The sequence below is a fragment of the Rhipicephalus sanguineus genome, chromosome 3, assembly GCF_013339695.2.
Source record: "Rhipicephalus sanguineus isolate Rsan-2018 chromosome 3, BIME_Rsan_1.4, whole genome shotgun sequence".
In the NCBI taxonomy this organism is placed as follows: Eukaryota; Metazoa; Arthropoda; class Arachnida; order Ixodida; family Ixodidae; genus Rhipicephalus; species Rhipicephalus sanguineus.
The window spans coordinates 146082739-146108957 of record NC_051178.1 but is presented as its reverse complement, the minus strand read 5'-3'; the positions used below and the strand labels follow the sequence as shown (position 1 = coordinate 146108957).

Here is a 26219-nt window from a genome sequence, read left to right as displayed (position 1 = left end):
TATGACAAGACTATTCTTCATTTACTTCGTTATAACCAATAATTCGTTATATCCGTGTTCGTTGTATCGAGGTTAGAGTGTATAGTTAATTTCACTATCATAGCATTAATAATAGAGGAGAAATTTAAAGTAAAAGTGTCATTTCAAAATTTCACGCTCACGTTCTCCGCACAGCACGTCACGGATTTCAAAGTGTATTTTTGTATTTTGGCGACATTGGCAAAATTAAATTTCATGAAACTTTGTGTGTTAAGTTTCTGGCCTCCACAAAGGACAATGTACTTCATTTTTTGTGATTACGAACGACGTAGGTCCCAGAAGATGCTGTCAAAATCTATGACATCATGGCGGTTGGTGTGCGAAGTTCAAGGTGGTGTGGCCACTCGCAATTTCTCTTTGCACGTTTTCTCACTTACCAAGCATGTTCTCACAGTAAGCGTGGTGATTTTGTTATTATGAAAGAGTAATTTAATGATATGAGAAAGATCAGTTTTCTCTTTAGTGTCCCTTTGAAACAACAGTTTGAGCAAACAACTAAGATGCACTGACACTTCGGTGAAGGTGCTGTGACAAATGCTATGACAACAAAAATGATAAAAAATGCTAACATGTACGTTGCTTTAGCTATCACCACGCACATTGCAAGGAGCACATGCACTCTTGCGTTCCAGCACGCTGGCTCCCAGTCAGTTTGGGATGTGTACACATGTGTCGTTAGATTTATGGTGCATTTGCTGATCAAAAAATCAGTGCTCATACAGCTGAGGGCCGTTTGCTCCATGCACTAGGTTGTGTGTCACTGTCTGCTCTCGACAGGTGGAACTTCGGTGTTCAGTGCAGCATGTTACCTTTTTTGAAGAAATCTCTACATAAAAAAAATAATGTGTCACTTTTAAGCAATTCATCTTCTTAAAATAATGGAGGAAGTGAGGCTCAATGTCTGTGCAGCTGTTTTGGGACAGCAGTATTGTCTACAGCGCCTGCATGTAATGGCTGCCAGCTTTTAGATGTTTTTTTTTTTAAGAGGTGGTTTGTATTTTTACTTAGTGTATTTTTCAGATGTACATAGACATTTTTTGCCGTTCTTAGATTCTGTCAAAGGCTTTCTACGTTGGCACAATTTTCACCTAGGTTCTTGTTGTATCTTTTGAGATCTGGTAACAGTTCTTTATTAATTTTGATGTATTGAATGTAGAATAACCTAGCTGTAATAAATTTCTGCTGTATCAGTGAGTGCATCCACTCATTGATTGGTTGCACATTTAAAAGGGGGTACTGCATTACTTTGGCACCTGAAGCAAAATTACACTTAAAAAGCTAAGCTTTTTAAAATTTAAAGGCAGTTGCTATCCTAAATTTAGTACTTAAAAGCAACTAGCTGTGTTTTTTCTCCCTTTTTTTTTTTGTCTCTCTTGCTCGCTTTCATGTATGGCGATTGGTTGTCAGACTTTCACTGCCAGGAATAAATGAGCCCTGAAATGTATGTCTCGGTGATCTTAAATTACCTGTCTTGGTCTATGTTTTACTCATGAATTTTTGCCACACACATTTTGGGACACCCCTTCAAATATCGGCCCGTTAAAGGCCAGATATCAAATCCCAAAGTGGCTTTCTGTTTCATGGTGTGGGAGTGCAAACTCACGAACAGATGACCATGACACAACAAGTGTGGTTGTGTTTGCTGATTGCACTTTTTTTCAATGTTGTAAAAAAACTACACATTGAATTTCTCATAATGGAAATTTCCTAATTTGAGCAACTGTCTAACAGTGGAACATCTATCTGTCTGCATTTTAGTGGCATTCAAGCCAAATGCAACAATGCACGTGGCCCACCACATTCTGATCTACGGCTGTCTGGAACCGGGCTACCGTGAGCAGGATTCTCCGCGTGCGGTGTGGGACTTGTGGAGGAGATGAGCAAGTCCAACTCAGAGTTCTTTCGAGGGCCGACCTGTGCGCGAGGACCTCAGATCATATACGCATGGGCTCGGGACGCTCCGCCTCTTTCACTTCCAGAAGGTAATTAGGTTTAACTGAAACACCTGTAAGGTTGCATATGTTTTTTTTTCCTCTTTTTTTGTTTTTTACACCAATTTCAGTTAGAACCAGGTTATCCCATCTTACCAGAACAAGGCAGGAAAGTTTTGTGTGAAGAAATGCTAATTGTATCATGATCCACTACCTCGGCCATGGGTTGCAAAGACCAAACGTAACACTCCCTGGACTAGATATAGAACACATACAGGAACACCCAATAAAATGTATGAAAAGATGGGCATCAGTGGTAGAGCATCATGCACATGTAATAGATGGGGCTTTGGCTACCACTTGCGGCATGTTTCATAATTGGTCTTTATAAAGTCAGATCTCCTTGCTATTTTTACGTTTCATTTAAAAAATGCAGTTAATTTTTCCTGTGGTTCATTGTCTATTGGTGTTACGTGATAGTAAGAAAAGGAAATATGAACCCCTTAGTTTTCATAATTCTTGCTCAGTGCTTATAGGACTGAGGATCACACAGGCTTCCATTGAATTGTGAAAGTTGAGTGAAAGTGCTGTACCAACGCATGCATGTGTCCACACACAAGATTTTAAACAGTGGTACAGTGTATACATGCTTTTGATGCTATTGCTGGTTTTTATTTTCAGTGGTGGCTTCAAGATTGGCGGCAATAGTTGGCATCAAGTATTGGTGCTTCAAGTTCATTATGCCGACACTACCGCATTCCTTGGTAAGCAAATGATCGACCGTTATTTTGTCTGCTTATATATTATATTACTTTGCTTATACAGTAGACTCTCAGTAAACTGAAATCTGTTAAACAAGACTGCTGCTTAAATGGAACAACTGCCTCTGATATGATGGTTTGACACCCGAAATTATTGCACCCCTGTTCGTCTCTCGGCAAACAGAACTCTGTTAAACGGAACATATTTTCCTTGTCCCTTCATGTTCCGTTTCATGAGTGTCTACTGTACTACTATATATTTTATAAAGAGATAAGTTGGATGCACCGATACTGAATTGTAATTAGAACCAATAGCAAACATTATGTGCTACAAGAAATGAAGCTAGATTTAAATTAAATACAAAGTGAGGACCCGTCCTGTCTTGTGTTTTCTTCTTCTGTGTGAATGTGAATTTGGCGCGAAGTTTGACTATATTTAATTCACACACAGTAAAGGTTGATTAGTGAAATGTATGAAAGAGCCCAGCAAATTGTGTAATGCATTAACTCCAGATGCCATTTGCATGCTGTCACACGACTACACTTGTACTGAGGTGTATACGTCATTAAACTTGCTGATGCTTACCTGCTCAAAAGAGTAGTATAATATGCAGTTTTTAAAATATCAAACATGTCACATGCCCTGTTCGGAGCAAAATTTATTTTAAACTGTGAGTGTTGCAAAGCAACTCAGCATATCGCTATATTCTGTAATGGATGCTGTGTACCGTAAAACAAACATAGAATCCTAAGCCCATTGACAAATGCTATGGTAGTATGTTGAACATTTGTGAGTGAAATCCAACTTGACATCAACTCACTCACAAATGTTCAATGTTCTGTAACCTTTGTTCGAGTGAGTTTATAACATTCATTTTTGTTCCATTGCATATAGTTCTCAGTCCAATTATTGTGACATGCTGATTTTCTTCGTAACTTTCCCAGTTTAGAAGGAAATCTTGCTCCTAAGAACACAAAATGATTTGATATTCAACTGTGTACTGCGTTAGAAAAATAATTGCGTATTTGACATCTGCTCAAAAACAAAAAACATGTTTGTGAAGTGGGCTTCCCCTTAACTACGACCGTTCGTTATACCATGCGCACATGTCAAAGGGTCTACATATTCATCTTACTGCTCTCTTTCTACAAACACGAAAGCTTGTAGCAAAGAACACAGGTCCTTTTAGGCGAGTTCATTGCAGGGCTTACCTAGCAGCAACTTGAGGCACAACTTAACCACTGCAACCTGCAATTCTGAATTCATCAGCAGACTTGCTCGCAATGCTTTTCAAACGTTTTTTGACCCCATATCTGAGGGTTCTATACTCTGAATTTTCCCAGACCCAAGAAAGACGGACATGTCTGGTATTGTCCTCTCTGTGTTGCCTGGAGACACACAGCTGTGAGTAATTGCATTTTGTGATTTTTTGTGGGCTGTAAGTTGGTGAAGTTTACAGTCGGAAATAATTTTTGAATTATGTATGTACCTTTGAAGGGAATCTGACTAAGATTGCGTTGCTTATATACAAATGAACAAAATCACTGCTCAGCATTATAAAATGTACGCCACTCTTTTACTGCATTATCTGGTGCTGCAGTGATATGGTTTCTAGTGCTTTGCTGGTACCTGGTGTGTGTTCTGTGCAGTTTTGTCTTATGAATACAAGGATACATGTGCATCACTTGACAGCCCTTCGTGAACGGCGGGAGAAGTGTGACGCAAGACCTGATTGTTAAATCACAATGCATGTTGTTGATGTGTATCCTTGTATAGCTGGATCAGTAGCATGATAGTCGGCTCAGTGGCCATGGTATTCTACTGTAAGGTTGAAGGTTCAAATGCAAGGGTTCGTATTCTGGCCACGGTGGCAGCATTTTGATAGGATCACAATGCGAAACAAATTTAACTACTGTGCTTCGGGTGGCTGTAAAATTAAAAGCCGTTAAACTTAATTTGAAGGTATTCACTACACTGTCCCTCATAGCCCATAGTGCAGCTTTGGGATATTGAACTTTGTAATTTGAATATGGTGGCATTCCTTAGAATTTTAATCTTGCTTTTACTCCTATGAACAGATAGAAGCATTAAAAAATATTCCTGTTCAACATTAATACATATTTTGTGCCATCTACTACCTGCCGTTGTGTGCTAATGCTTTCTGAAATTGAAGAACTATAGCTGTGCTTGTCCCTTTTTCACGTTTTTCCCTCATCTCACATTGTGAACCTAACTTCGGCTAACTTCTTTATTCTCAGGGCTCATTTATGTCTTACAGAACACAGTGTGCAATGCAACAGCTACCTCATGGGGCGACAAATTTTGTATGCGATGACATCGCAAAACATATTTCTGATGCGTTTGAGACAAGATAGTAGCAAGTGACCATTCATGCATCCATCTGTCCACGAGTTTGGTAGCACAAGCCACCACCCAATTTCCATCTGCCTATGTTATGAGAAGTGTTTGTTGTTCAAGTTGTAATCAAGTAGTTACCAGTCTTCTGTCCGCTGTTACAGTATTCCAGAACATAGGTCAGTGTAATGCAATAGTAATGCAGAGCAGTTTATCTGGGTTCCATGCCATTCTCATGACTTACCATGATGCCGGCTGGTGGCACTGGTGTACAGGCAAGCAGCACACAGCTTCAGCTACAAGCAGTGCAAAAAAAAATTTGAAAATAAGTATAGTAAGGCTCAGTTCACATTTCTAAACTCCCACTTAAATTTCTTCTTATTTTCTCCTTATTTCCTGTTTTTAACCTTGTTTTGTTGTTCATGCTTTTAGAGTGAAACGACGAGCTGGTATTTACCTTCTGGGAACGGGAGGCATGATTCCTTCGCACAAAACGGGTAAGACATTGATGTTGTCAATTGGTGGCTTAGTGTCTGCTGCAAAGTCACGATGACACATACCACACTCTACTTTTTTTTTTTGTCTAGAACACTTCGAAACTGCCTGTCTCATCGACGAGAACTTGACCCTGTATCCATTTGCGTTCAGGACTCATACACACAAACTTGGTAAGTAGACTGATTCTTTTGTAGTTCTTGACAGAATACAAGCATGGCTTGCGACCTGCGTTGTGCAGCTTAGTCTTGTATTTTAGTGCCAATGATGGCGTGTCTTATAGCTGCACAAATTGTGCAGTTATTGTATCATTATTCATTATCCTAGTGTTGCATAACTAGTAAGAATTATTATAAGGTGACTTCACTTTGTAATGCCCGTGCCAGATGCCATGGCATAGTGGATGCATCTTCTCAGGTCTTGTTCTTTACTTTGTCTGTAAATACGAACTAGGAAAATGTATTGTAAAGGAACTGAGGACTGAACAGGGCAAGTAATTCTGCTGCATCACAACACCCCAATACAAGAGTATGCAAAAAATATCCATGTTAGCACTGGGGTTCTGCTGTGAAAATTTTGGAACTATCGAGGTTTGGCCCTTGGATAATCAGTTTCTTACTGTGAAACTAGCAATAGCTAGGCTTTGAAGTGTTGTATTTTGTTAGCGGTAAACTGTTTTGTTTGGTGTCCCTTTAAGCTGTCCTCGTTTTTTCTTTTCTTAGTAGCTTCTGAGAGCAGAAAGTTCTCTATGTTGTAGTTGCAAGAAATAGATCTTTCATGTCTGTGCTCTGTTTGGCATTTGTACTTAATGTGGGAAAGATGGTATTGTGGGCGTACACCTTTGACTATTGGTAGCGGGATGGTTGAGTTTGCATTGATGTTTGCTTGAGAACATAGATTCCTAAATTTTTGGTTGTACAAGATCGAGAAGGCTGACTGTCGCTTTCAGAGGCGAGGGTAGTTTGCAAGAAGGGACCCCGTACTTTGTTGCAGTGTGATTCGTTGAACATGGATTGAGTACTAACTACATAGTGGAGGCTGCTAGAAAAGGACACATTTGTATTTTTTGTAGTTGTATAAAAACTGTTGGCGTCAGTTATATATTGCCGACTAATTTCCCTTTGCAGGCAAGGCTGTATCTGGTTATGTTGTTAGAAATGGCCGGTGGATTAACATTGGGAAGCACGACCCATTGCAGCCGCAGATGTTCTACCCTGCAAACAAGGGCATCAAGGTCACCAAGGGCGACATCTTGGTAAGTTTTGCTTTTTCAATGTTGTTAGCGATGCGAGGTGTTGCCATATTGTTTAAAGCATTGTCAGCCACAGAAAAATAAACCGTTTTTTTATATGTCAGCATGCTGAGTAATTACCTCACTCTCTTTTCTTGCATGCTGTTCATACTGTTACAGTAATCCACTTTGTCTTTTCTGGGTTCACATTTTCAACAAAATGTTTCCTTGCCTTTAAAGTCACACAACAGCATTATGTTTGTGGATTAACTTGCAAGATTGCTGGCAAATTTGGCCGACATAAGGGTTTGGGTTTACTGTGTCCTTAGCCGAGGATTTATTGATACATTGAAATACGTGATCCAGAAAGTTTTACATTTAGGCTTGATCTTCATTGCATCCTTCCATTAGTAATAGCACAAAGACAAACACAAGAGCTGTGTTTCTTCCTTTAATCCAAATGTTCTTGTTCTGTGATCATCAGCATTAGTGCACATCAGCTTGCTTCGTCGCAGAGTGTTATTCATTCAAGCAAAGTGCCGCGGGTGCATTTGACCTGCAAAAAGCAATCTCTCTTTCATTCTGTGAACAAAGGTCATCATTTCTAATGTTGAGTTTCTTTGCTCTATAGGCTGCCCGCTGCACAATGTACAACTTCAGAAATAGGCCGACCTATGTTGGGTAAGTGGCTGAACATAGCTTGAGGTTTGTTTGTGTGTGCACGTATGTATATCTGTGTACTTTTGACACGTCAGTCACTACATATTATGTATAGGTAGTATGAGAGTGAAACTTTTAGATTATCCATCCTGAAAAACATGTTCTTTTAAGGCTGTGTAGCTCAACTCTATACTTTGTGTTAGTGTCTGGGCAATATTTTTTTTTGCTGCCAACATTCTTGCTTCCAAGCTTACAGGAAAGCTAAGTTGAGTTTCTTCACACATTATTCAGCTTTGACTCCGTTTTTTTTCTTACACTCATGGAAACTGGTAGTTGCAAAAGCACAAGAATGTCATAACTAGTTACACTACTTACAATGTGCAGTGGAGCTATGGGATCTGACAGGCTCAATTTTTGTAAGTCATTGGTGTATACATAAACAGGCACTGAAGCCAGAGAAAGCACAGGCAAATTAAATTGTTCTCTTTAAATGAAATGCAAATAACTGCCAAATTGCAAGTGGCATTGCATATTGAACTTGTTACGGACTGCAGGAGTAATAACCGGGAAAGTTTTTCTTGCAATTGTAGGTGCTGTGATTTGCATCATTTAACATTGTTAACATGTGCAGAGCCAGCTTGCTTGTTTCAACGCTTCGTGTCTAGTCGTACAACTATTCTTTGGCTTGGGAGCTTAAGCAAAGGGGTAGCAACACACTTCGGCCACACAATGATGATTCGATAAGGTTTGGAAAGCTTGTGCAATGAAGCTCAAGATTCCCTTGAAGCACAAGGCACAAGGAAAGGACAATAGATGATCTTCAGATGGCACTGTTTTTCTGCTTTTCAGCTCCACGGGCAACGACGAAATGTGCAACTTCTACATGATGTACTATGTGGATGGTGACAGGATCCTTGACAAAAAGGACTGCTTTTCCTATGGGCCACCAGTCTACTATTGGGGCCGTGATCCTCTCCTCGCTGACTCACTTACTACCCAGATTGACAGAGATGCGAGCACCCTCGAGTAACTTTTTCTCGCACCCTGGCATGAGCCATTGACATTTCTGTGTGACCGGTCTTCTTGACTCCCGTTTTTCTCCCCACGATTTGCCGACTTCCTGGCCATCATTTCTTAACTCCCACTTTGGCTCCAGCAACACTTAAGCTGGCAGTAGTAAGAAATGGCTGGTTCAAAGGGTCTCAACTGTGAGAACAAACCTGCGCGGTCGTGTCATCACTGACATTGGCAGCTTAGCGGCTTGGTGTTTGCCCAACTCTCAATGCTCGAGATAGAGGATCAGTGGACTTGTGTTGCAAGAGCTCTGCTTATCGCTTTTCAATTTTTATTTTACAGAATTAACTCTCTTATTTGCAAATGAGCCTGGACTTTAGTCTGTTCCCAAAATTCCACCAAGTGGGAGGGCAAATCGCGCTCTCAACTCATTCATCAATCAACGTTCTCTGATGAACATCCTCATAATTGGGCACATTCAGTATTTACTTGGAGGAAATGGAATCAAGGGCTGAACTCTCAGCTGTAGTAATTAGAGGGGAAGGTTTTTAAAGTTTGATGATTACTGCAGCCATGTGACTGCATTGTCGTTCTCAAATCCGGGTCTTTCGCATGTCTAAGTGCAAGGTATTCGAGTGTATTCAAACAAGACGAACGCACTTTGTTTATTTAAGTCATCCTTCATTATTTGTTCACTCACAGCTGTGCTCGTTTTCACTGTACTGTCACTTGTTACTTTCAACTATGAGTACTCGTATATCAAAGAATGCACCGCCAGTCTTGGTACTTGTCGGCGTACGTATTGATATTTTTTTATCCTTTGCTTACGACACCATGAAAAGTATTTCTTGAACCCACTGTGGTAGTTCAATGGCTATGTTGCACCGCTGAGCAAGAGGTTGTGGTTTCTATCCCAACAGTGGCAACTGCATTTGGTGGAGGCGAAATGCCAAAACACGTGTACTTAGATTGAGTTGTTTGTTAAGCAACCTCAGATGGTCAAATTTAATGTGGAATCTTCCCTTATGGCATACTTCATAATCAGATTATGGATTTTAAAGTACTTTTTTTCTGAAAGAATGCAATGATTTAGTTGCACGAACATTTTTTTTTAACAATGCCTCTGCTAAATAAAAATGTTAGCAATGAAGAGCAGAGTCTGAAAATGAAAAAGGGTTGATCAGCTGAGAAGGGTCAATGTATTTCATTCAAAATTGAAATCTAGCAAGATGAACGAGACGAAAATGGATCAAAACAGATATGCATGCAGATACTTCTCACTTTGTGATGTGTAATCGACCCATTTTCCCTCTTCCAGCCTCATCTTCTTTCCTTTTATTCACCCTAGCCTCTGTACCTGTAATGAGATACCTCAGAATTTATGCCTCTAACTGAGCTCATTTCTTTTTCAACTAAAAAAAATCCAATCCATGTTTCTTGTAAGACATGCACTGAAGCAGGAACATATTTTAAAGCAGGTTCTCGTGTGTCATTTATTTTTTTTTAAAGAAAACCAATCGCTTCTAAGTCTTTTTCTCTCTCCATTGAAATGAGCGTTTGCTTGCTTTCTTAAGCTCTCAGTTTTCAGTGACTTGTCTATGTGTACAGTTGCCATTGCACTCTATACAAAGGCTACATCACAGTAAGCTGCCTCAAGGTCAGGTCTGTGTGCAAAGATAGAATATATATATATATATTTCCAAACTTGACATATTTTGTGGTTAACCTTGATTGCTCCGAGGTGAACTTGTAGAACTGTTGTGAATAGCGCCATGATCAAAGGGCTCGCAAAATGATGAATCGATGTGAGGGTAATTTGTTCATTTAACCTTGAAGCGGGGCTTCGCGGCAGTGCGGATTTTCCCTGGATAGGTGTGTTCACGATATAGCACTCCTTCACTGCAGTGAAACAACATTTACAGGGGGTTACATGCAGTTTGTCTATTCGTTCATTTCGAATACTTCGAAATTTAGAATAATTTAAATTCGTTTCGAAGCGAATTCGAATACTGTAATAATCGTTCGAATATTCGCACAAGCCTATTTACAGCGAGCCGCTGCAAATTTTAGACTGATGAAAGCTGTATCTTGCGAGATAGTACTGAAGAGCCAAGTTGGTTTAGTTCAGCTTTGGTTGCTAATACATTAGATATACTGTACTTAGTCATTACAAAAATAATTACAGCTTGGAAGAATTAAAGTAAAGCATACCTATCTAGAATGTTGTGCAATTCGATTATGCCACTTATCTGCATGAGAAATGCACACCTGAACAGCTGTTGCACTGACAGTTGTGGAACGTTATTCTACGCCTTTGGGGAAGACTAAGGTCTTGACAGATCGTTGTTTGAATGTTTAGGCTGTCATGCATCTCCCATTCCCCTATCCGGAACACATGCAGCAATCAAAATACTTGCAATCTCTACAGTTAAGATCTTTGTTAGTGCCCTGTTGAAATATTTTATCCTTGAACATATGTTGTGCAGTTACTTTTTATGTTCTCTATGGCATGCTGTTTTATGGTTATTTATGTGCTAGTCACTGCATATATTCCAAACTACAGTACTTAACTGACATTGATGTACTCCAGTCTTTGTCGGAAGTACTATACGAGATACGTTGCGACCACCATGGCCTTCTACAGGCTATAGGGACTTTTTGTGATACGCCAAAAGTCTAAACGTCCTGGAGACTGAATGTTATTGCTAAAATGTTGAAAGTCAGATCTGTTCGCTGTACTATCGATATTTCGGCTTACATGCAAGTTATATATGTACACGTAGGCATGAAGTAGCCCGTACGGTGTTTTTGACAAAGGCTGTATGTACTGAAATCGTTGTTCTTCTTATGAGTGGTAATTTTGATAACTTATTCTGCATTGTTTTATACAGTACTGGTAATTATTTGAGTTTTTAAAACCATGAATTTTGCAAAGAAGCATCTAGATGGAGAGGGGACCAATGAAGATGTTTACTACCATACACTGCAAACTAATTGTATGTTCGGCTGGATGCCACTGCGCTCTCACTTGAATTGCAACGATGCAGAGCCCGCTATTGATAAAAAAAAAACATATCCGAGTGAAACGTGCAGTCGCTCGCTAGAGCAGTTGGAGGCCAGAAGAGGAAGCATGCAATCACGTCTTCTCTTGCAAACAAAAGAGGCATACAGGCGCTGAGGAACCGCTGTGCAATCAGCTGCAACCGACATCTCGCCAGAATGTAAACTGCAGGAATCGCCTCATCAGATCTTGGTCGCACTACCAGTTTGAGTGCAGTGCTCTGACAGAACCAGCTGAACATATTTAGAGAACTCGATTTCGACTAGTTGAATGTGGAGCGTGTCACCAGAGCACTCTGGAGCTACTGAAAAGAACCAGCTGCATGTACCATAAGCGGTGACATTAAGATGTAACTGGACTTTCTAAGTCCAGCAGCAACACATATTCTCTGTAGCAACACCTTTTGCTCGATTGAATGAAAGGTTTGTGTAATTATGCGAGGTTCTGATTCGTTGATCTGAGTTGTTCATAGTTTGACCAAAAACAAACTGACAAACTGTTTCACCAAGCTGTTTGATGCTGGTAGCAATGCACTTACCATATTGTCCCCGTGATCTTTATAATTGTGTGTCATCTTTATAATTGTATGCCTTTTATGTCCAGTACACTCCAGTAAATACATTCCAAGAAGCTTTGTAGTTCAACTATGTGTATTACAAATGTCATTCCTTCCCATTTACGAATACTACTGTGAAACTGACAACTCTTATTATTTAAGCTGTAATCCGAAACGTAACTGTGCATGTTGTACATATGCGACTCGTGCCCATTCCCCTGTGCTCTTCATGTTAGAAGTATAAGCAGTAGTAAATCTTATCTGTTGCACTGTCGTTCATGTGTTACGTGCCTGTAGCTCTGCAGAACATTTGACAAGTGTAATTGAACGTGCTGGGAAATCTGCCTCCAGCTTGAGTTATTATATAACTATTTGCTTGACCTCAATTGTTTTGAAAAAAAAAAAAATGGTTTGTTTTGGAGAAATGTATGTTCTGCTGGTCAGCCAGATCATCATTTTCGTAGACACCACCAAGAATGGCAATTTGGGCTAGTTGGTTAAAGTGTATTTTTAAAGGTGTTTGCAGCGCAAGCACGTTAAGTGCTGAAGGAAAGGCGACACAGTGGAGGATGGAAGGCAAAGAGGCGCTTGTGTACGTCCCTCTTCGCCCTCTGTCCTTCACTGTGCTGCCTTTCCTTCAGCACTTAAGTGCTTGCGCTGCAAACACCTTTAATAAGACACCACCAAGCTATCACATATTGTGCTTGTTTATTACCATTCAGATCTCGCATGGCAATAGCATCCTGCAGTCTGTTTTGTACAGTAACAAATTTTGACTTTCAGTGCAGAAATTAGAAAACCAATATCGTCTTATCTCACATAGGGGCAAATATAATGGTGAAAATGGATGGACACAATGTATATGTCTCCAGAACATGCCTACTGCTAGTTGTTGTGTTAGTACCACTTACCTGCAATCAAGAAAATTGATGAAACACTATGAAATAGACAGCCAAGACAAGACGTTATGCCACATCGCTTGTCAAGTTGGATGCTAGGGCTCCAAATGACAGTGGCCCGTTGTTCTTTTCTTTTTTTAGCGGATGAACCAGAGATCATGTATCTGTGAGCACTTTGTCAGACAGCACTCTTGCGCCCTCTGATGAATCGCACACTTGGTATCCACACATGGAATAATATAAACATGTACGTCCTTTAGTGTTTGTTTCACTGCCAATAAACCTTGTTTGATCTGGCAAGCTTGCTATCAGAATTGTGATGAGTTACACTAGATGAGTGGTGCCCATTTCGGCTGGGGGGTGTGTGTGGTATCACACTTCATTATGACAAACACACAGCCCTCCTAGCATAGTATTGCGTTAATTGTAATTATGATAGCAAGATGGCCAGAATGAAGCACATAGATGACAGCACAGGCGATAACAGCATCAAACAAGAAGGCCCAAGAAATCTGATGAGTTATCAGTCTACTAAACAGCTACGAAACCCGTGTTTTTGTTGCTTTAATGTACATAGTCTTTTCTGTGTTTTCAAGACAAATTAAAGACATACATTGTATCAGGACTTGTAGTTACGGTTTTTTGTATAGGTTATGGCCAAACCTGACTTGTAAAATGTTAGAAGCTACACGTGAATTGCACTTACAAGTGTTGAAAACTTGTGGGATCCTGTTTTGTGGCACTCCACCTATTCACCACTGCTTTTTCTTGCTCGCTAAATTTAGCAAGCTATGTCAATGGGAAAAAATGGATACTGCCCATGGCTGTTTTTAAACATTGATAGGATCTTGTGGCAGTTTTGCAAGCTCAGAAGAATGCGCATGTGCAATGTGTGTGCTTAGACAAGGCATTGCTATGTCAGAATGTAAAAGAATGCAGTCTGGCAATGTGCACACAGATAGTGCAGTTTCTGTCCTCACCTGTCAATAATAGATTGGAAAATCTGAACCACAGCACATTTTCAATATGAAAATGTTTGAAAAATGCGAGTATAAACATCCAAGCTGCGGTGTGAATTATTTCATAAGCATGTATTCTGTGAAACGATGCGCTTTGACTGCAAAGGCAGTGCTGTTAGTATTGCAGTGCATGTGAATCATTACAGCAAGCTTTAAGAGAATGTGCACAATTTTACACACCCTGTTTCGCTTGCTGTTTGTATCTTGTTATGCCGATTGTGAAAATTGATGGCTCAAATGGCAGATAACAAGGCGGTAACAATCGTTAACACTTGTGATAGTTATTGTGATTGTAATTTCTCACACCCAGATTACTATGTATATTGTGTCAAGTTCATCAGTACCACCTATGACGAGTACATATGTGCAATCAAAAATCTGTAATAAATTTGGATCTAGCAAAAGATCCTGGCATTTCTCATTGCAGAAACGTGTTAGATATATTTAGGCTTGCACCAAACAGCCTTCTAGTTGGAATGAAATGCACCGCTGTGCTGTTGTAGTAAGCCTGGGAATGTCTGGAAGTAGTGACTTCAAATTAACGTCTTTCTTGGAAGTTGCAGCACCTTGAAGACCTGCTTGACTAGGAGCATTCAGTTTACCACAATCATACACTCTTTACTAAGAGAATGAGTAAAAGTTAGATATTTTTTTGTTTCAACACTATCACATCAACCACCTACAAACAAGGGTGAATGTAAAAGTGTGATAGAACAGCAGCATTGCAGCTTGAATTGCGCACCAGAGGCAGTGACAGTAGCAACAATAATAGGATGGCAGACCCAGCACATTTGATGGATTCTACATTAAACAAAAGATAAACAATTATGTAGGCCCTCACAGGCGCAGCCACAATTTGTGATGCCATGGCGAGCTGGTGTCGGAACCTCAAGGTGGCGTTGCCACATACATTTTATTTTTGTGTGTTTTCTTGCTTGCGAAGAATCTGCTCACTGTAAAAGTGGTGCTTTTGGTGTCATGAAATTGTAATTTACAAATACGAGAAAAATAGTTATTTTCTCTTTAGTAACTAACTTTTCGCCTGCAAGTAGGAATTTGTTATTTATCAAGGTTTGACTGTAGAACATGCAAGAGCTAGTCTTTCCTCCATCATCATCACAGTTTTGACAGTGATACGATGTTCTTGAGTCTGCAGCCAGCATAGGCATTACATGCATCGCGTAAACTGCACATTTACTGAGCTGCACTGCACGTGCTTTTACTAAGAATGCACATTGTTGAATCTGAAAGGACAGTATGAAACCACTATCTTACTAGGCTTGACTATAAACATCTTTACACACCTCACCTGTGTGTTCAACATTTACACCTAACCTATTCCAATACTTCAGGTGTAGCGTGCATTGGTGGACACTAGAACCAGCAGTAAACCTTTGTATGAAGGCCCACATAATCTTCTGGGAAAATGTAATGCGCGCCCGTCTTGAAATGCATGCCACATTTCTTGGGTAGAATGCTTTCATTTGTGGCAAAGGGAGTCATTACCAATGGAAGGAAAATGACCACAAACAATGAAGTGAGTTTGCACATCCTATATTTGCAAATTCACACAGTTTCACAATCAACATTCATACTTTCATTCAGTGGCAGTTGTCCAACAATATCTTCAGGGCTGAGAAATACAACTTGTGAAACTTTGAGAATGAACTTGATATCTGCACAATACATGCAGCTTAAATGCGCTTAACTTGGGGGCATAAATTCCACAACTAGTATCGAAAAGCTGTGGTAACTATTATTCAGATACAGCCGTTACATAGGATTTATTAATATTATTATTTTTTTAGTTTTCATTCACAGGGTGAGTCACTGACAGGGGCAGATGAACGCAGCAAGTGCAAGGAAGACGATTTCCACACAGTGACAGGAGGGTTTGTATTGAGCAGCGCAGCTTTACAATTTCAGATGGCTTTCCGTTGGTAGTCTGGAGGTGCTATTGTGTAGTCGTTCAGGCTGAACAGCTGAGAGTTTCTAGCCATGTATCTGAAACAGAAATAAGCACAATATGTTTCTCTTTGCATCCATATAGATGTTGAAAATGAAGGCACCACTGTCACGGCCACTGTGCTCAGACAAATTAGAACCATGGTGCAATACTACTTTGGTGGACAATATAAAGTAACAAACACAAAAATACTTTCACACATATCTCCTGCATCATGCAACCATTGTAGATAGAGACTTTGACAATTTCTTCGAACTGGCCTTCTATAGTGCAAGGCAACGCTGCAAGATGAAAACAGGCATGAACAAGACAACGCAAAAGTGTACTATTTTCTTTCCCTCTGCCTTCATCTCACTTTCCTATGTCACACTTCAGAAGCGACGAAACAAACTAGTTCAATGTCGTGCACTGCTGCACAAGTTATAAATGGAGCCCCTAACTTTATGTGGTGGAAAATTTGAAATTCTACAAATCTAAATAGAGGAATCTGCAAATTTCCGCAGCAACATTGAAGAGACATCAGGTGCATGTAACAGATGATTTATTGAAGGGGTCAGGACCTCCCTTTGAGGTTGGTGGAAAAACATCCTATGGAAAGCGGACACTGCTATGAACAGCTCAGCCAAATCTTGCAGTCGTGAGTGGCAGGGATAGTTTAGAAGCCGAGTGCAAAGTTGCCATTTTCTCAGGTTCCCTTTTAGGGGCGTAGCTCCTCTTAGTCTAACCTTGTCACGTCTCCGTTGTCCGGCGTAAACGGATCTCCCGTATGATGCAATAGATGGCGCTGTCTCATAGAAGCACATACAAACTGCAGTTCAGGGACGATATTCTAGATGGCGCTGTACACAATCTGTGTCGTCATCACCATTTCTCGTCTCATTTTCCTAGATGGCGTTGGTCCAATAGAATTGTGTGCAATATGGCGCTTGTGTGAATCGCGCTAGATGGCGCTGGAAGTGCCGCTGCTCTCCGATTGGCTGCTGCGCGGGCAGCGAGCGCCTCTCTCATTCTCCTGGATCGTCGCCGTACATGTCGGATCGTTGGCGGAGCATGGACGATGCGCAGCGGCGGGCGCTCGCTTGGGCGGCAGCCAGGCGGATCCCGTGACGGTGCGCGCGAAGGACGCCGCTGCGAAACGGGCTCAACGAGAAGCGAATCCCGAGACCATGATTGCTTCAGGAGCTGCGCCCAAGCTCTTCATCATTCACCCGTGGATATGCTGTAATTTTTTTTTCATACAGAGGCCTGTGCTCACTCTCTCCTGACCTGCCGGTGCCTGCTGTTTAGCGTCAAACAGCAGATAGCATGTTACTGGCTGATAGCTGATATAAATCAAGAGCAGTGTTTCGATCAGATGCCTTCTTGCCACAGGGTGCCGCCATGTGCTGGCATGATGCTCCGGTGTGCTAACATTACACAGTAGCCACACTAATGCACATAGAAATTACAATGAGAAAGAGCAATCGTGTTTCATCATGTGTGCTGACGCAACTTCTTTCCCCCATGCCATCCCTCCCTGTGTAGCTTCCAGCGCAATCGTGTGGACAAGAGAAGAGAGAAACTGCTTAAAGCGTTCGGCAAAACCCCTGTAACTTCGCTTGTTCTTGAGGTATTCGACAAACTTTTGCGGCAATCAATTTGGAGGCAATAACTCCGATACTGAGATCATTTGCTGATTATTTGGAAAAGTGGTTCAGTACCCCTTTAACACTTTCCTGTCCGCGCCTACACCCATCGATAGCCCGCTATCGATGGTTTTCAACTGTAAATCTCTAAGTGCTAGGAGCGCTTACGGACAGCTAACGTCATCTATCATATAAAACAGGAGCTATTTTTCCAGTTTCCCTTATTTGTTTTTTTTTTCCTCTGTGGAGGGAGCTTTGAAGTGCCACGCAAGTCGAGAGGATTGAGCACTCGTAGCTTCAAGCATGGCGTCGACATTGCACACCCCTGCCTCTCAGAAACAGCAAATTTCAGTGGATTCTGGCTAGTCTAAGTCAGAATTTTGTTATGTTGGCAGCAGCAGCACAGACTCGGAAGATAAGGACTTATTTTTCTTGTGGAAAAAACTAACAACTGGGCACGACAAGTTTCAAGTTTGGAGTTCCTGAATGGCTAGTTCGGCAGTGGCAGCTGTAGCGTGATCAAATTTTTACATGTTGCACCAAGCACCGACATCTCGTGAACTGTAAAAAGGGAAATACCGGGAATGCACTTCAAAGCAATTAGGGCCTGGTCATTGCAGTTTGTGTAAAAAGCTGCCTTGATGATGACTAGAGGCCCTAGCTTTCTGTGATCAGGTATTGTTCGATTCAGATTTAACTGAGTGATTGATTAATCGGGGTTAGCGGCGCAAGGGCCAGAAATGGCCAAAGAGCACCATGCAAGTGATAAGTTTTCAATGGCAAGATGAATTGCTGTTGGTAGATGTAGCATGGCTGTAATGCTGCCTAAAAATTTTTAGCTAAAGGATGCAGTGTATAAACATTAAAATCATGACAATTACTGGTGAGGAGTGCAACGAATGGAAAACAGAATAGAACATACAAGACTAACAAGAAAGGGATAAAATGCTAGTGAATGAGTATCAGTAGCAATCTTGTCTCACAGGCGCCCTTGCATTCAAGGATTAGGAGACACATTCTATATAAATCTAATATCACCGCACCAATTTCTAGAAGGTGGCTGTGCTACGAATCTAACACACATTAATATTTTACAGGGATATTGTTAAATAGCTAGCATGGCCTCTTGAAGGGACAGTATCGCTAACACTTCCATGGTTTAAAACCTGTAGATTCTTGTTGGTATGATGAACAAAATATTAATAGTGGTGGACGATTGAAAGTAGTCATGCACAACATGGCTTCCTAGACCATATAGGCATACAAAGCTGTATGCTGGATAACTAGCAGGCACCGTTTTTAGAGGCACATGGTTTAAATATGGCTACACACGATGAATCTTGCCAACATACGTGGCAGACAATTTAAGAAGAGTGCACACATGTTCAACTTGCACCTCTGCTATAGATCTAGAAGTAAAATTACTTATCAAAATTAACAGAACTCATTCACATACTGATGCATGCTTCACTATTTCAAAGCATTACATGTTAACCAATGAAACAATACAGAAGGAAACTCACTTGAGAAAATCGTGAATGTGATGTAGCAGAAGTTGGACGCTCTTCTCGTCCAGTGGTGTATAAGCCAACATGCTGCCAAGCTTGACTGAAACATAAGATAAGCTTCCTGCGTAAGATAAGATAATATTCCTGCAGGACTAACCAACTACAACCACAGAATCTGCACTTTTAATTTCTAATTTGTGAATGTTACAATGAAGGTCCAGACTTTTAAGCAAGTTGTAAATATATATATATATTAGAGCTGTGCAAACAACAAAATTTTGGGAGCGAAGCAAATTCGAATATTTCTAGAATATTTTTTGAATACTTCGAAGTGCAATTGCAGAAAAAAAAAAAAAGGTTAGAGAGGATTCCTAAGCATATTCTTATGAGATAGCAACATGAAAATGTTTCTTTTTGCTAGGTTGATGAAGCACTGGCGGGGTGGTGTTTCATAGTTGTGTTATCAACAATGAGGCAATTGAGAGGCCGAATTCTTTTTATGTACATGATTGGGTGCAACCAAAGTGTTGCTGACAACACTTTACACATGAGAGGCAAAGATGCCATTTCCTCAGCCTCTCCTCCTCTTTCAACTTCTGTGGAAGTCCAACTGATGTGGCGGACAAGGGTGTGCTCCCTTCAAGTCCGGAGTTCCAAATCTGCCTCGTAGACGTCAATATATAAGAACATCTGAAATTTTGGATGCTAAAAAGCCTCGGCTTCCAATTTTTCGGACTTCCTGCCCAAATTTCAGGTCCAAAACAGCATTAATTCAGCCCCCACCTCTGCCACATCTTTCATCTCCATGCTGGAACCAGCGTTTTCTTGAGTTAGTACATTTGCGACCGTAGCAGAGCTTGAAAGGCAGCTTTGCCGCAATACCGGGGTGTGATGAGGTGAAGCATATTGAAAATCTAGGGACCACTTCCAATCGGACGTTGACTGTGTCTTGGCAAAGTTCGACCGTAATGGAGCTTGAAAGGCAGCTTTGCCGCAATACGAGAGTGTAATGAGGTGAAGCATATTGAAAATCTGAAAGGGTCAGTTTCAATTGGACGTTGACTGTATTTGTTTTTGGGAAGGTTGAATAGTAATATTCCAGTGCGTAGGGAATCGAATAGCAAACACTATTCGAAAAATATTCAAAATTTCGAATATTCGCACACCCCTAATATATATATATATATGCAAGATGCTTTTCAATGGCACTGCCAACAACTGTGTGAAAAAATGCAACTTCATATTTTGGAGGCTTCTCTTTTACCTGACACTCTCTTTGAGCGAGCTTTGGGCTTCCTTCGAAAGATGGCACCACACTACTTAAGATGCATCTGCATCCGACCTGCGGACGCTCTTGCCTGCATTGCGTCGTAGCCGCATACACTATGCAAAGCCTAAGATTTATCCTACACAATGGCAGAAAATATTGGCATCCATATGGACCAGTGCACAGCGGGGCATGGTATGGTGCGGTGTGGTGTGCTCTCACAAACATGCACTATACCCATTTTAACTATACCCATTTGTGGCTACTATAGTATCATCTCCAACCAATCTGCTTTGCCGGTAGCCATTTCATGCTCAGACCTACTGTTGATTATAGGAGAGCCAGCCATTTTTTTTATTGCGATAGCGATGATATATGGACACTCTCGACGGGTTTTTGTCGTCATGTCCCATATAAAGTCCAAATTGATAACATCCCCCCGTGCATTGTATGTTCTACTCATGGGTAAAAGCTCGCGAGTGGAAGTGAAAGAACGCGGCTGAAGCATAGATCAAAAGAGCCGACCCATCTCTGTAGCTCGGAAGGCGCATGCGATAACATCCCCCCGCGTGTTAAACCTGCCGTCGAATGCTGCTCAAGCAGAGAGGAAACGCCCCGCCCGTCTTTAACGAGCATGAAGAAAGGCATGGTGGGGAGGGGGGTTGCTCGTGCAGCAACTGTGAACTTTGATTCTAAGGGCGCGGTCGCGATCACTGGCGTGCACGCTATCTCGACAGCCATCAGCGTACAGCTCATATACTCTTCGACATGCTGCACTCTCTCAGCGAAGAGACCTCTCTCTCCCTGGAGCGGCCGTATTCTCTTACACCAGTGTTTTGTAGAGTTACGCAAGATCGGATCCAAAAGTGTTAGCTGCCAGACTTACTTTGTATAACATTACAATATGTTGCTATCGCATTCATTGCTTCGCCGTAGTGGTGAAACTGATTTTTTTCTTCAGTCAACATGTGATTGCTGGTGCACTGTCTGGATGCTTTGTCGGCAGACAATCAGCTTTATTTGCGACAGTCAGTCAAATAGAAACGCAAATGTTCTGCTAGAAGTGACAAAGGCAACAGATATTTTCAGGCACAGACAAGCAAAAAGCACGAATTAATCAAATTTACGCAACAGAGCAGTTTTAATAAGGCGGCATTAAAATACATTGAAAGCACAGTGGGCCAACCAAAAATCTAAAATTTGTTTGGTTTGAATTATTGAGAGTCTACTGTATAGGCATCACAGAGCACTGTTATAAAGCCACTCCAATGGGCAACTTACCGAATAGCCTTAGCAGGTGAATGGCACCATATATTTGTGACATTGGGGTATCCGGTCTTTCATTTAAAACCTGCACGTACAAAAGGATGTTAACTCAGACCACTTTGTACAACACTTGGCACATGATTATGGAGCCCCAGCTAGCATCACTAAAGATGTTCATGGCATCCAGGGTAACATAGTTTAACTCTAATTGATTCTTATTGAAAGCAATTTAAAAGCCAACATTACTCATTAAGGTGCTCTAGTGAAAATAGTATTTTGCTGCAAAGCATAAGTTGTTCTTTTAAGGCTGCTGTTGAATGCTATGTATACTCTTCGCAGCCATTTTTTTTCTCTCGCTCTCTCTCTTTCCCATATTATTGTGCATACCGTTACCCGCTCCCTTCTGTAACGCCTTCGGGCCCTGAAGGTACTGAAATACATAAATGTGGTTGCGGGTTTGATTCTTAGCCAAAGTGTAGACAGTGGTTTTTTAAGAGGCAGGATGCAACCCTTGTGCAGCCTTTGTGCATACATACAGCCCTTGTGTAGCTTTAGGAAGTTAAGCAGTCAAATGGGATTATCTTCCCGCAAATTTACTGCAGTGCTAACTGCTTCTTGTAGGGTGGAAAAAACAACTAAAAATGTGAATGTGTGTAAATGAAAGTCATACAATTTGCAAATCTTGAGATAAGGAGGAAAAGAAAATCAAGGCACTCTTTTTCACATGTAACATACACAGTGAAATGTGGAAAGCTGCAGAATAATAACAGCAATCTTTTGTGTGCAAGAGTAAATGCTAAATAGCATTTGTAATCCCTCCCTTCCTGCATACTTTAATGTACTTATTCTTGTTTCACTTGGTAATGCTTAAAGTATGCAAATGCATATTCACACACACCAAAACACAGCGTCTGCTACAAGCACGCAGTTTTCTTTTAAATTGTGCACACTGGAATAGGCCATTTCGCATGAAGATGGAAATCCTACAGAGTTAAATAATACCTGGCAGGCATACAGTGAAAGCCAGGTAATGATTTGAAGTTGGCAGGAAGTGTGCTTACTCAAGTTATTTGTCAACTTTATAGAGCACAGCTCTTTGATGCCCATTCCCACAGTGAGACTCCCTCGCTGTAGCCGAGCACAGCACAAGATAAAAGCGCTGGTAATAATAATAAAGGATTGAGCTGGAATTCAACCCAGAAATTCTGCATGGTAAAGTGTTCTACCACAGAACCACACCAATGCTTGAAACTGCTTTCCAAAATAACCCTATACAGGCATCATGTCAACTGAGGGGTCACGTTAGTAGCCATGTAGTTTTGTGTGGCAGAAGCGTAGAATGACATTAGGTGTTCAGGGTGTCTACCGAGTTGACTTTTCTAAATTCCCTGAGTTTTCCAGGTTTTCCCTGAGTGTTTTTGCTAAAATTCCCTGAGTGAAGCAGAACTTTGTTTTATGTCAAGATGGGTAGAGACCATATCGCTCTGTGGTGTCACTCTCTAATACACACGTTAGAAAATAAAAATGACTTAATCCCATTTGAATAGTACATAGAACAGTTAAACCTCAATATAGCGAAGTTGGTAAAAGCAGCAACTCACTTCGTTATATCGAAACTTCGTTAAACTGAAATTCGACCTTTCATGCAAGGCACAGTTACTGAAGGATTAATCTTAAACTGAAAATGCCACAAGAATGCTCAACTAATATGGCAACATGAAAAAACTTTTTTTATTTTTTGGTGAAAAAAAAATCAATTTTGTTGAGCCTGAAGTGCAGCAATCACAGTTAAATGCCTTGCCGAGTGTCACATGTATATACGAAACAAATGCGCGTTTAATGCACTGTGGAATTGCGCTTGTTCTGCTGCTGCGGGTTGTTGTCAAATCCTCGCGCGTTGCCCAGAGCAATGCAACGCCTTTGCTACCATGTTGCCCAGCCGAACCATTTGCTCTCCACGAACGCAAAACATCGAAAACTATCCCACGTTAGAAAAAAAGGAGTCACAGTTTCACCACAATAGCAAAACAGTAAATCCGATAGCAACAAATAGGAATTTTATATGAATATAGGCTGGCAGCTCGCTCCTTCAGAAAACGCAGCCGCTGCACTGAGAGAAGTGCCCTATCTATTGCTCAGGGGCGGATTCATGTACCTAATGGGGGGGGGGGGGGGGGGGGGGTTGCAAAGGCTGAAGCCCCCACTCAGCAGTGCATTTTGGTGGGTCACGCATATTTACAACAGCCCAGAGGGGATTATGGCGGTGCGTAAGAAGCCTTCGTTCTAAATGTGCATAGGGAAGCAGGAAAAGGTAGAGCGATGAGAGAGGTACAGAGCAGGGACAGGATTCTCTTTACCCCTTTTGGGCAGTGGCAGGCAAAGCAACCTGAAAAAGGGGGCAAACTCAACAGGCAGCCTGACAAAGGAGGTGGACGACAGGCACTGAAGGGAGGGGGCGGGGGCTGGCTTGCCGCTACGCCCCCCCCCCCCCCCGGATCCGCCACTGCTATGGCTTCAACGGAAGTTTTGCAATTAGAGCACAACACCTGCAAAGGTATGAGCCGTCTGCTGATCCCCACTAAAGATACCGCGGCACACGCGACCACGCCCGCTGGTACAAAGTACGCACTTCCTGTCGGACTCACGCAGCCCCCCCCCCCCCAACCCGCCGGCTCCTATCTCCATGTGCCCATCGCGCGAACGAGACGGTCGGCTCGTTTCATCTCTGCTTAAGCCCCGTTCGTCGGCAGCGCTCGCGCGCTTTCACTCGCGCATGGAGCATACGACGCGCGGGGTGATGTAATCGCGATTTGGACTTGATAAGGAAGATCATGGCGAAGGCATAAAATTCGCGTCGGAGTGTCTATACAGTTGCTATCGCAAAAAAAAAAAAAAAAAGCAATCTAGCTGCGGGCTAAGATCTCATGAAAGCACGGTAACAGCCTGAATTACGGCACATCCGATTATGGTGGAAACGTTACTGTTTTCCGACATCGCGCGCCGAATCGAGCCAATGGGACCCGTGCTGGTGTCGCCGCTATGCCTTGGCTCTGAAAAGTTTTGTAATTCGGCTTTGTAGCAAACATCCACGTGGTGTGGCTGGTAACTGCGAGCTGCAGCCCCCCAAAATATCGGTCGACTGCCTGAAACTTGTTTCAGCATGTGCCCTCATCGGGAAAAAAAGAAAAAAAAAAAGCTTTCACTTGCTGTGAGTTACGCTAGCTCTTGCCTGGAAATTTATTCTATTCTTCACGGTCCTAAATAGCATCTTTGAAGCTCGGGATCCGAGCGAGTGAGCTCTCCGATAACAGCCAACAAGCGTCATTTTTTTTCTCGCCGATCGGGATGGCTTGCCAGATACCAGCCTTGTCGAAGACATCCGCTTCCGGAACGATCGCGATCGCTTGCAAGATAACTCAAGCTCGTTACATCTACTGCAACCGCTTCTACAACTAATCATGCTTGTTACTTGACACGCGGCGATAACAAGAACACCATATCGGGCGCTAACGCACAGCACGCGCGAGAAAGAATACAGAACTACACCGCGTAGTCACAGAACACCCTGACAACATTGCGCGATACGATGTGTCGTAGTTCATGGTTCCCGCATGCCGCGCATTAGACTGATTCTCTCCCACTCCACCGCTCCGAAGGCAATGACAGCATCGAGGTGCGCCACTTCCCCACAGCCGCAGCGGCCGTTTGATTTGAAAAATGCGTTCACAAAATATCGAGCCAGCGCTACCGTGACTTTCGTTGCCTTTCAATAAAGTTACTGTGGATTTTCCCTGATGGGAGCACAATTTCCCTGAGTTTTCCCTGAGAATTTCCAGACTACCCAAAATCCCTGAGAATTCCCGGTTTTCCCGGTCGGTAGACACCCTGGGTGTTGCATGTGTGAGTTGCGTAACAAGTGGGTGCTTTACAGCTGCCCACCTGTTAGACAGGGCTCAGACACAATTCATCATCAGCATCATCAGATAGAGCATCAAAAATGTGTGCAATTTTGTAGGTGCGCATATTGCCCCACAGATGTGCAGAGGGTACTTCGCTACCTCACACAATGGTGAATTATGGCATAGAGGGTACTTTGCAACTGTACATGCAGTAGGCCCTAGGAGTTTGCACCAGTCCTTTCTGGATAATGAGCAACGCAACATGTGAAAGTGCTTCGTCCGATGCAGCTGCTAAACAAGCTGACCGAGCAGAGGCTCAGCAGTGCCAACGTCACACTCCAGAGGTGTGCATCGCCAAAGCACACCCGGAAGCTCAAATATATGTATGGCCTTTGCATCAATATATCATCAAGTGAAAACATGCGTACAGCTGCACTCAAATTTTGCATTGCAGGGTATGTAAGCGTGAGTAATTAAAAGAAATTGTCCTTTTCTTTCCTTCTTGTACATTTCTCACAAATAAACGAATAATGTGAGCAATACTACATGATCACCCAATCAGCACAGAGAGTGCAACACCTTACAATGCTGTGAAGGAAATCACTTCTGCGTAATGTAACAAAATCGCACCCGAGCCATATGAAAGAACTAAGCATGAGCACTGAA

General features: G+C 41.9%; 2 protein-coding genes across 4 annotated transcripts in view; one reads left to right on the top strand and one right to left on the bottom strand.

Moving 5' to 3' along the window:
- The window catches only part of LOC119385941 (peptidylglycine alpha-hydroxylating monooxygenase), a 69538-nt gene extending 55110 nt beyond the window's left edge, over positions 1-14428 (top strand). The window contains 10 exon segments of the mRNA XM_049414167.1: positions 1798-1904; positions 1907-2021; positions 2507-2537; positions 2652-2734; positions 4076-4136; positions 5520-5584; positions 5675-5755; positions 6710-6837; positions 7445-7494; positions 8323-14428. Coding sequence (XP_049270124.1) covers positions 1798-1904; positions 1907-2021; positions 2507-2537; positions 2652-2734; positions 4076-4136; positions 5520-5584; positions 5675-5755; positions 6710-6837; positions 7445-7494; positions 8323-8503 — 902 coding nt within the window. The 3' untranslated portion in view covers positions 8504-14428.
- A 1513-nt stretch (positions 14429-15941) lies between these two features.
- LOC119387399 (mortality factor 4-like protein 1) overlaps positions 15942-26219 on the bottom strand; it is a 30282-nt gene continuing 20004 nt past the window's right edge. For all 3 annotated transcript variants that reach the window (XM_049413502.1, XM_037654785.2, XM_049413501.1), the window contains 3 exons: positions 21670-21739; positions 19137-19221; positions 15942-16026 (listed from right to left, as the gene is read on the bottom strand). In XM_049413502.1, the coding sequence (XP_049269459.1) occupies positions 15945-16026; positions 19137-19221; positions 21670-21739 (237 nt within the window). In that variant the 3' untranslated portion in view covers positions 15942-15944. The remainder of the gene's footprint in view (positions 16027-19136; positions 19222-21669; positions 21740-26219) is intronic.